Source organism: Echinops telfairi, unplaced genomic scaffold (genome assembly GCF_000313985.2).
Source record: "Echinops telfairi isolate 266 unplaced genomic scaffold, ASM31398v2 ScPeMD7_70;HRSCAF=299, whole genome shotgun sequence".
Taxonomy (NCBI): domain Eukaryota; kingdom Metazoa; phylum Chordata; class Mammalia; order Afrosoricida; family Tenrecidae; genus Echinops; species Echinops telfairi.
This window is the reverse complement of record NW_022103968.1, coordinates 24,662,374-24,674,119: the sequence shown is the minus strand read 5'-3', so window position 1 is coordinate 24,674,119 and position 11,746 is coordinate 24,662,374. Positions and strand designations below refer to the sequence as shown.

At 46.4% G+C, this 11,746-nt stretch overlaps 1 protein-coding gene across 1 annotated transcript in view; it reads right to left on the bottom strand.

Annotated features, from left to right (window-relative positions):
* The window catches only part of CFAP43 (cilia and flagella associated protein 43), a 106,358-nt gene extending 105,167 nt beyond the window's left edge, over positions 1-1,191 (bottom strand). Inside the window, exon 1 of the mRNA XM_004701290.2 lies at positions 1,115-1,191. Within this exon, the coding sequence (XP_004701347.1) occupies positions 1,115-1,179 (65 nt within the window). The 5' untranslated portion in view covers positions 1,180-1,191. The remainder of the gene's footprint in view (positions 1-1,114) is intronic.
* Between the last annotated feature and the right edge of the window lie 10,555 nt (positions 1,192-11,746).

Sequence of the window (11,746 nt, the reverse complement as noted above, 5' to 3'; positions counted from 1 at the left end):
CAAGATAGAATTCGGATCATGATAGTTGGGGGAGTGGGGGAAGCATTTAGGGACTAGAGGAAAGTTGTATTTCTCATCGTTGCTATATCACACTCTGTCTGGTTCATCTCCTCCCCGAGACCCCTCTGCAAGGGGGGGGGTCATGGATACTTGAGGGAAAGATGAAAACCGTCAAACACAAAAGGGCCTGGTCTTAATAGAAAACAGGATCCATGCAAGTTCTATTTTGATTTTAAAAAGACATTGAGGGGAAAAGAGACACCCTTAGTGTGACAGCGTGTTTGGTGGTTGGGAATAGGAAAATTGCATCTTTGAAGAGTGAAAAAAAACACCCAAAAATGAAGAGTGTGCAGTCATACTTAGTTGTAAAAAAAAAGACCAATATGTGCAAAACCAAAAGTGAATGAAGACATGAAAGAAGAGAGCGGGTAGAACACAGAAGGAACCTAGTTTTAAGTAACAGGACGTGTGGGGTGTCTGAGATGCAGCAAGATTCTACTTCTGTTTAAAGACCCAAGGTGGTGGCGAAAGCAAGGGAGAGAGATTGGTGGGCGTAATGGAGAGTACAGCAGGACTGGCGGAGGATGCTAGAATCGAATGGAGGCAACACTCAAGATGGAATGTGGGAGGAAAGAAATAATATCTTATACCTCTTCCGCGCTTTATGCTTTAAAAGCAAGTGAAACCCAAGCTAACAGATGGGAGGGAGAAGGAAGGGAATGACAGTCCTAACGATGGGGGAATTATTGAGGGCAACAAGCCAGGGATGGAATATGGAGGGGGGGAAGAGGGGCGGATCACTGAAGGGAATTCTGAGCAGGAGGAAAGCGTGGAAATGCAGGTGGGTGAAGAGGAGGGTTGGGTCAGCGAGTGGGGATCGAGGACTCAGACAAGTGCACAAAATGCGAACCACTTTGGACCGGGGTCTCGGAATAACGGGACGGGGGAACCGGGGAGGCGAGATCACAGGGGGAGATGCTGCGGGAAGGCCTGTCAGTAGGGGCTGCAGACAAGGTCGAAGTAGAGGACGCGGGCAGTTCAAGGCCTGGGGCAGAGAAGCGGCTAGGGTAACGGTCAGAAGAAGGCTTTCCGAGGGAGCCCACGGATGCCACACCTCACGGACAGGGCTGAGCTGACCCCGTGGGAATGGGTCTCTTCTCGCTCGTGGGGTTGCGCCATCACCCGCGCTTCTCTTCGCGGGGCTGCGGGCGGCAAAGGCGAGACCTCGGCTCCGGGCTGCAACCGTTGCTCCGCAGCTCCAGGCGGCGGGGCCACCGCGTCCTCCGCTGTGGACACTCGTATCCTGGAAACCGTAACCCTTGCGCCCGTTGGCTCCGCCCTTTCGGCTGGCTTCCTTTCTAGGCGAGCGGATTGGTGAGAGGGCTTTCCTGTCTCGACCAATGGCAAGCGATTGGATGCTGCAGTGGCCCAGCCTGGGGCTAAGACTTGCATACGAGCAAATGATGGTCTGTTCCAAAATTAGCCCCTGGTCTGGTTTTAGCTGTTGATGCTGAGCTTCTCTGTCATCGCTTCCCACAGGTGTCGATTTGATTCCTGAAGAAGTCTATGAATAGACAGCCACAGTATGTGTGGTTGGAAAAAAAAGATATTTGCTATGAACAAGTCGTTGGTCTTGCAAAATTCTCTCATGTGATCTTTAGCTTCATTTCTATCACTTGGACCACATTTAACTACTATTCCTTCCTCTTTGTCTCTGACTTTTACATTCTAATCATCAACAACTGTCAATGTACCTTGTCTGCATGTTTGATCAACATCAGACTGAAGACATTGGTAAAACTCTTCTATTTCATCACTCGTTGTAGTGGTTGGTGCAGACATTTGAAGAATAGTTATATTGGCCGGGTTTCCTTGTATGTGGATAGAGATGATCAGATCACTGGCGGCATTGTACTTTGAGATGTATCTTGAAATGTCCCTTTGATAAATGAAGAGGAGAGCAAAGCCATTCCTTTTGCCCTCGATCTTCTGGCGTAGTAAAAACCATCTGACTCCCTCTTTCAAAATGGCCAAGACCAGTTCAGTTCCACTCACTAACACCTAGGCTACCAATCTTTACACGTTTCATTTCATTTTTGAAGACTACTAATTTTCCTAGATGCTATACTCTGTACATTCCGAATTCCAATTATTAATAGATATTGGTGGCTGTTTCTTCTCATTTTGAGTTGTGCCCCGCCAGCAAATGAAGGTCTTGCAGGCTTTACTCCCAAAGACTTCACTCCATCCGTGTCTTCATGGTCAACTCGACTTTGACAAGGAGGCTCGTTTTTCAGTAATATTTTAAGGGCCTTTTGACCCGAGGGAGTCATCTTCTGGCACTATCTCTGACGATGTCCTACTACCCTTCGTTGCGTTTTCAGTTATCTGACAATATTCTGCTGCTATCCGTAAGATTTTCAGTGACTAATTCTTCTTTGTGCCTTAAAGGCAAAAACGGTGAGACTTTGTCTTACATACTTTGGACATGTTGTCAGGAGAGACCAGTCCCTGGAGGACATCATGCTTGGTAAAGTGGAAGGACAGCAAAAAAGAGAAAGGCCCTCAAGGAGATGGGCTGATACAGTGGCTGCGACAATGGTCCCAGTGATAGGAACAATTGTGAGGCTGGGCAGGACGGGCAGTGTTTCGCTCTGTTGTGCGTGAGATCTCTATGCGTCAGAACGAACTCGATGGCATTCGACAACACAAATGATAATACAGACCCCTCAGAAGTGGACAGCCCATCCCTTCTTCACAATCTATTGTCCGTCTGGAACCAAAACTGAAACCTCCTCACCTCAAGTGATCCTGCTGGAATCGGAAATGCCAAGGACATAGCGCCCAGCATCACGGCAACACACAAGCCACCACACTATGACAAATTGGCAGAAGAGTGGTGACGCCCCATTTTACAGATAAGGAAAGTGGGGTTAAGAGGAGGAACCTGCCCAAGTCTACAAAGCTGAGTAGGGCTTCAATCTGAAATCTACAAAAACCCAAACCCTTTTTGGTGGAAACCATCAGACCTCACGGACACCCTGTAGGACAGAACAGAATTGCCCCTAATGGGGTTTGAATGCCCCTAATGGGGTTCTATCTGTGTGGAAGCAGACTGCTACTTCTTTCTCCCACATAGGGGTTGGCGGGTCCAAAGGCAGGCCCGGTGGGTTCCAGCTCAACTTTGTAGTCAGTAGATGAGCACAGTATTATGGAACATCAAGCCCGTTATTATTACATCACACTTTCAATCGTCCCCTCTGCTTGCTCAAGGAGGCAGACAGCTTCTGGATGTGAACCGATCCAACAATCTGCAGCTTTGTCCGGGCTTCTTCCCATTCATTCTCTTCCATGTCCTGCTCTTCCTACCCCTTCTCTCTTCGGGGTCTTCCTACCTTCCCTCCTTCATTTCTTTCACACAGTTATTGAGTATCTCCTACGCATTGTGTGAGTCACTTAGAACAAAACTGCGAACCAAACAGAGAGAATGCCTTCATTCTTCACACTCTCCTCCCAAGCTGGGCGTGCAAATGAGCGGTTATGTCCAGGTCTTACCTCGCCGAATGAGCAGTGTCTGGGGTGGTGTCTGAGCTCACGTGCTGTTCTTGCTGGGCGTGAAAGGATGTGGAATGGTTGCTGGGAAGCAGGAGAACTGAGGGGACAGCTCTTGTCCTCGTACTATGGCACAAGACCGGATGGGGTAAACTGGCAAGGGCAGTGTGCTTGGAGCAGAAGGAGGAGAGGAGAAAGTAGGAGAGATGAGGCTGGAGAGGAAGCCAAAGGGCAGATAAAAGTCAAGTTAGGAATTCTGATCGCCTACGAGTCCTGAAGGTGCAGTGGTGAAACACCTCCCTGCTAGCGGGAAGGTCTGAGGTTTGAACTCACTAGCCTCTCTGTGGAAAAGAAAATATATTCCCCTTGACTTCCATGATTACAGTTACCATGATTACAGTCTTGGAAACCCTGTGAGGCAGTTCTACTCTGTCCTACAGGGTGGATATGAGTTAGCATCCAGGCATGACATCAACACCATCACCACCACAGCAGCAAAAAGTTATGGGAAGACATAAAAAGGTTCTCAGCATAAGAATGAGGTGATCAGATTTCTGAAAGATGAATCTGTTAGATCTCTCTGGAGCTAGATTTATACCTCGGTCCTTGGTTCCGCGCGAGAAAGAATTCACGCTGAAGCCTGGTTCGTGATCGAAGTGAGTTTTATGAAGGTTAGAAGAAGTTTCAGGTTTACATGGCACCCAAGGGGCTCCTCCCGGACATTGCGGCCTAGCTGGAAGCGGCTCGGCGTCCCGCAAAGTGTGCCAAAGTTCTCTGCGCCTAAGTTCTCTCTCTCTTCCTCTCTGGGCTCCTGCCTTTTTAGGGATTCCACGGGGAGGCGTGGTGGAAGACCCTTGATCGACCCCATTGGCTGAATTGAATTCACCTGGCTAGGTGAGCCAATTCAAGTTCACGCCCACCCCTGCCTACCAGAGCATGTGCAGTGCGTCACTCCTTTGTCTCCCTAGCTTGGCCCTCTGGGCACCCGTTAAAGGACATCCCCCAGTCCTATGCTGGCCTACCTAACATATCCAGCTAGAGGAAGATTATCAACCGAGTGAGAGAGCAGAGAGAGCATCTCTTTCATGGTTCAGACAACTTGAGCTAAGGCAGAGTTTGTCAGCCTTGGCACTTTGTGGGCATTGTAGGATGGGTAGGGGAGATGCATTGTGCCTGTTAGAATGTATCGTAGACATGTTGCATCTAACTATTATACCTCAGACATGTGCAAGGCATGGACGAGTAACAAGAAAGGATCCTTGCCAGAGCAAACAATGAAGTAATGGGCTGCCAATGGGAAACTGGCTCTGCAGGAGAAAGATCTAGTGATCCGCTCCTACGAGGATCACAGGCTGGAAAACCCAGTGAGGAGGTTCTACTCGGGCACAGATGATCACCAATCGACAGGATGGCACCTCACAGCAGTCACAAGAATTGCTTCATGCTGTGTAATGCACTGCTCAGCTTCTGTGGATGTGTGAGAACCCAAAGAGAAGCAAGAAAATAGCCACTTCCACTTGCTTTGACACACAAATCGATGCATCCCCGCTTGTGGAGAGGAAGGAGTGGGCAGCGTCATGACTCTCTCTTCACTCCTATTCAAACCCACCTGCCACTCAGATCCAACCCACGCTCCCCATGTGACCACATCGGACATCAGCAGTGTCACAGCCCACAGTGCTCATAGAGGATGGCTATTTGTTTCAAGGACCCGCAAGAGGCATGAGGCATAGAGAAGTGTTTCTCTGGGGTTCATCACAGTAGCAAATCTTTTGGGGTACTGTTGTGCCAGGCAGGTGTTGAAAGCTAGATCCTGCCAACTTTGCGTTCTTGAATATGTATCTGCGTGTGTGCCTGTGGTACAATGCCCCTCTAAAGCAAAGGGCCCGTAGCACGGCGACCCTCTGCAGTGTCCATGGAGGCTATAATGTCACATAGGTTTGACAAACTGTGCACCTGCGTGAAAGAATTAACAAATTCAGGACGGTGAACAGACAGGGAAAGGGAGGTCCCATTGTTTTCTCCTCTGGATTGTTTATCCCACTTATCTTGTCTAGATAGACATGCAGAGACAATAATAAGCACAAAACCAAGACAGAGAAAAATAAGCAACAAAAGAAAACAATAACAAAAAAGAAACCAACAACAAAAAAAGAAAAGCCTGTAAATAGTTCCAGGTCTGTTTGTTGACCTTTAGGAGTGTTTTCCAGTCGAGTCTGATGGGGTGCCATGCCCTGGCTCCAAAGTCTATTTTTGGTATTCCCTGGGGACTTCCTTGCTCTGCTCTCCTTGCTGCTCTGTTGTACACCCTTAGCATTTCACCCAGGCATGGTGGGAGTCATATGGGGCACAATTCCAGCACTGTGTCTCCAGTATTGTCCCCATAGCACTATGGGTCAGTGAGGGACGTCGTGTTTCATGGTGGGTGCATTGTGTGCTCTGAGCAGGAATATTGTCCTCAGGACTTGGTGGGATGTGCTCCACTCTCTCTTCCTCCCCCTTCATTTGCTCCTGTGTGCTCTGATCAGACATGTCCCTCTCCCTGAGCTGTAGCTTCAGTGCTGTCCTCTGAAGTAAATTCTTTTGGGGTGGGGGGGGAGGGAAGGGGAGGTGTCCACATAACGTAGTCAGGATTGGGGCCGGCCCCACAGACCGTAAGAGGAGATTTTGTAGGAGTCGATAAACAAGGAAAATGATGCATTTACAAATATGACAAAGCACCTTATACTGCAACAAGAGAATATACCAGCAAATACTCTGGGGTGACTGTAAAGGAAACACACTGTACTTCATCCACTTTAAGTTGCCACCAGTTCCAAGGGAACTGACAAGGGAAGAAGACCAGCCAGTTAAGCTGTCACTCCCTGCCATGGAGTCGAGCTGCTCTGTTCCTGTGGGTTCTGAGACTAACTTTCTGGGAGCAGAAAACCTCATTTTCCTCTAGGACAGTCTTTTTTCAATCGTTTTATTAGGGACTCATACCACTCTTATCACAGTTCATAGATACATCAATTTAGGACAATCTTTTGTCACCAGAATTTTACTTTTAGACATATTGATGGAGCTCTTTTAAATTTAGACAGATGTTCTTTAAATCACAAAATAACTCTTGAACGTGCTGAGACACACACTTTTATTTCCCCTTATTGCTGTCATTGCTAGATGTGGGAAAACTGGTGCCGGCCCATAGCAATCATCTGGAGAACAGGGCATGTTGCCTGGTTTGTTGCCATCTTGTGCAAGTACAAAGGGAAAAATTTTCATGAAACAATGCCTTCACTTTTTGAATCAGCTCTTCTGGATAATTTTTTTTTCAAATTAGAATCATTGAAGTTTATTTGCTTTCCTCACCCAAAATTGTCCCTGTGCCAAAAAGAGCGCTTGATAACACGACAAGTTGTCAGGTGCTTATTCACAGCCACCCCATGTGGCAAGGTCAAAGTGCCCCTGGGGTGTGGTTTGCTGTAATCTTTATGGCAGTCCATGGAGCCATTAAACAAACCAACGAAAACAAACCCAGAAGCTGATGGTAACTCACGGTGATCCTATCGCATAGGGCAGAATTACCCCTGTGGGTTTCCAAGATTGGAACTCTTTAAAGGAGTAGAAACCCCTGTCTTTCTTTGGAGGAGAAGCTGGTAGTTTTCAACTGCTGACCTTGTGGATCACAGTCCAACGTGAAACCATCACACACCAGCACTGGCTGGGTTCAAGTGTCCATCCTTTTGGTAAGTGATCAAGAACTCAACCCACTGTGGGCCCAGCACTCTTGGATGGAGTTAGATTGCTCTTTAAGTCTTTCTGAGATTTTCTACCAAGTCATTGGCATGCGTCACCAGGGCTCCTTATCCACAGGATCCCAAACCAAAGCAAATAAAGGCATTCCTGGAGTCCATGACATCTCTTAAGACTCTCTAGCGACCCCATCTGACAGAGTAGAGCTACCTCCTGGGGTTTCCAAGGCTGTAAATAGTAACAGAAACACACTAAACCCATTTTCCCACCAAGGACAGCCAATGGGCTTTAATTACCTTTCAGCCAGCAGCTTGGCTGTTGTCCACTGCGTCAGCAGGGCAGCTCAGTCACAGCAACCAGCAGAGTCCAGGCAGGTCAGGCCCTTCCGGTTAATTATTGACAATGACAGCTGTGAGCATGTGCAGTACCATATGCAGACTGTGACTAGCCCCAAAGTATGTACATCCCAATATTCACATACCAGGTACACGGCCACAAAGTATGTACATCCCGATAGTCACATTCCAGGTACACGGCCACAAAGTATGTACATCCCGATAGTCACATTCCAGGTACTCGGCCACAAAGGAATGGGAAGTGATCTGCTGTCCCATATAGCAGTAATGTCAGGCTACGCACCTTTACCAAGACGGTGTCTTTTATTTTCTATGTCTTCCTTGGAGGAAAATTTTCTTTATATATTGCTGACTTGGGTCTCGCAAATCATTGTAAGCAAACATTACACCACTCATATTGATTAGAGGACAAGCCTTACCTAGTAAATAGTCACTCTACTAGGTAAACATTTTAAAATGTGGCTTGAGAATTTTTGTGGAAATAATATAAACTTTGAATGATGTTTAAATTATAAATAAATCATTTTATTGGGGGCTCTTACAGCTCTTATCACAATTCATACATCAATTGTATCAAGCACATTTGTACATATGTTGCCTTCATCATTTTCAAAATATTTTCTTTCTGTTTGAGCCCTTGGTACCAGCTCCTCTTTATTTCCCTTCCATTCCCCACCCTCCCACCCTCATGGACCCCTGATCAATTAAATTATTATTATTTTCTTATTTTACATCACCGGCTGTCTCCTTTCATCCACGTTATTGTTGTTCATTCCCCTTGTGGGTGGGAGGGAGATTATAAGTCACTGTAGTCAGTTCCCTGGTTCATCCCCTTCCTCCCCCCACCTTTCCCGTACTCTCATGGCATCACTACTCCCATTGCTGTTCCTGAGGGGTTTATCTGTCCTGGATTCCATGGGTTGAGAGCTCTTGTCTGTACCAGTGTACATGCTCTGGTCTAACTGGATTTGTTAGGTAGAAGAACTGGGGTCATGATAGTGGGGCGAGGAAGCATTAAAGAACTAGAGGAAGGTTGTGTATTCCATCGGTGCTATGCTGCTCGCTGCTGTCTTGTTCTTTCCTTATGACCCTTCTGTGAGGAAATGTCCAGTTATCTACAGATGGGCTTTGGGTCTCCACTCCAACTCCCATCATTTGCTTTGATATATTTGTATCAAATATATCAAATGCCTGAGATCTGATCTCATGGACACCTCATGATCACACAGGCTGGTGTGCTTCTTCCATGTGAGCTTTGTTGCTTCCTTGCTAGACGGCCACTTGGTTAGCTTCAAGCCCAGACACTATATCTTTTAATAGCCAGGCACCATCAGCTTACTTCACCACACTTGCTGATGCACCCATTTTGACTTCAGCAATGGTATCATTAAGGTGAACATCACAGAATGCCAGGTTATTAGAACAAAGTGTTCTTGTATTGATGGAGTACTTGAGTAAAGACCCAATGCCCTTCTGCTACCTTAATGCTTGACATTTAAATATATGTACATAGACTTATATCCCTATCATTATATATTAATGTATTTACATATGCACATGCCTAGATTTATGCCTCTATAAATGTCTTTTGCCACTTAGGTCTTTCCTCTATTTCTGTTTACTTCTTTGACCAATTAGAGGTCCTGCCTGGCAAAGTTCTGATTTACAGTGTTAATTTGTCTCACACCATCAATGTGCTGCAAATCCTCCTAAAACAGTGGTTCTCAACCTGTGGGTCGTGGCCCCTTTGGGGGTCAAACGACCCTTTCACAGGGGTCACCTGATTCATAACAGTAGCAAAATTACAGTTAGGAAGTAGCAATGAAAATAATTTTATGGTTGGGGGGCCACCACAACAAGAGGCACTGTATTAAAGGGTTACGGCATGAGGAAGGTTGAGAACCACTGTCCTAAAACATTTTTTTTTTAACCTTAAAAAGAGTTCATGAAGCCTGGCCTATGTGGTGTACTGGGTTACTTGTTGGACTGGTAACCAACCACAAGGTCACTAGTTCGAACCCACCAGCTGTTCCATGAGAGGGAGATGGGCCTTCTGTTCTGTAAAGATTCCCAGCCTCAGAAAACCAGCAGTAGTTCTACTCTGTCCATAGGATAGCTACAACTGCAAGTGGACTCAAAGAGTTCTGTTTCATCAAAAGGGGTCTTGGTGGTGGTGTTGGTAAGCACGGGACTGCTAACTGCAAGACTATTGGTTCAAATCCCCCCAGCTGCGCCAAGGAAGAAAGATGAGGCTAACAGCTCCCATAAAGGTTTACAGCCCAAGGAACCCTGACTAAAGTTGATGTGTGTGGGAATTGACTTCTTGGCAGTGGGTTTGGTTTTAATGGTGTTTTACCAATAGCATGCTCTAATTTTTTAAAATGTTAATATCTATGTACCAAGTTAAAAGTGTTCTTGTTGCTGTTAATTGCCATCTAGTTGATTCTAATTCATGGTGATCCCCAGTAAGACAGCGACCCTGAAGTCGGTGGACTTCCCGTTACTCCCAGTAATCTCTAACAGGAGTCCCTGGAGAGTATGGAAGGTGTGAGAGCGCTGACCTCTGGTCACAGGCCTTAAAGTCAGGCAAACTTGGGGAAGTGGGAGAGCCACACAGGATGCCGGTCTGAAGGGCAGTGCACCAAAGGCCGTGGTCTTTACGTTTTAACCCAAAGGCAGCAGCATCAATCTGGATATTATTAGCCTAGAATGATGGTCTGATTTTGAAAATCACCTATTTATTAAACATTTGTCCTTTGACGTGAGGGTGCAGGCTCAGAGCCAGGCAGGTGGGCTGTGGGAATTTAGGTGAAGGACTGGCTAGATCCTCCACTCCACCAACTCTGTAATGTGGGGGTCGGAAAAGAGGAGGTGTCAGGCCACCAGGAAAGCCCTGCATTTTTTTGCTACAGGACATACGGGTATAAAAAGTGCTAAGGGAGCCTCCAAACTTGGGGCAAGTGTTTTAACCTATTGGTTCATAACCAGTGTTGTCACTGGGAGGGAGATGCTGTTGGGGGAACAGACCGGAAGCAGGTAACTCTCTCAGGGGAGGTGACATCAAAAGGGCTGTCTATAAAATGCCTGTGTAGCACTCATCAGGCCCGATTGAAAAACATTCATAAGGGTCAGCAGATAGGTTTGGAACTATTGATAGGCTCCCCCCCCCCTATTTTTTTCTATGTCTATCTATATAAGATAGGCAAGATAAACAATCCCGAGGAGAAAATAACGGGACCATGGGAGAGGAGGAGGCAGGGAAAGGGAGGGTGTAGCAGCACAAACTCAGGGACAAGGGAACTAAAAGAGATCTAAAATGGATGACAAGGAGGGTGTAGAACGCCTGGTGGGGCTTGATCAAGTGCAATGTAGCCAAGAGGAACTACAGAGACCGAATGAAGGCCAAACATTATAGTGCAACAGGAAGAAAGTAAAAGGAAATGGAGGAAAGAACTAGGAGGCAAAAGACATTTATAGAGGTCTAAATATACGCATGCACATATATAAGTATATTAATATACAACAAATGGGATATAGGTCTATGTACATATATTTATATGTTAAGTATTAAGGTAGCAGACAGACATTGGGCCTCTACTCAAGCCCTTCCTTAACCCAAGAACTCTTTGTTCTATTAACCTGGCATTCTGTGGTGCTCACCTTCCCGAGATGATCGCTGAAGACAAAACAGGTGCATAAGCAAATGTGGTGAAGAAAGCTGATAGTGCCCAGATATACCATCTGGTATCTTAAAGGCTTGAAGTTAAACAAGCAGTCATCTAGCTCAGAAGCAACAAAGTCCACATGGAAGAAGCACACCAGCCTGTATGATCATGAGGTGCCCATGCGATCAGATTTCAGGCATCAGAAGACCCAGAACATACAAATGTATCAATGCAAATGATGGGAATCGGAGTGGAGACCCAAAGCCCATCTGTAGACAATTGGACATTTCCTCACAAAAGGATCACAAGGAAGGAATGAGTCAGCCAGGGTGCAGCATAGTACCGAGGGAACACACAACATTCTAGTTCAGTGGTTCTCAACCTTTCTAATGCCACAACCCTTTAATACAGTTCCTCATGCTGTGGTGACCCCCCCCC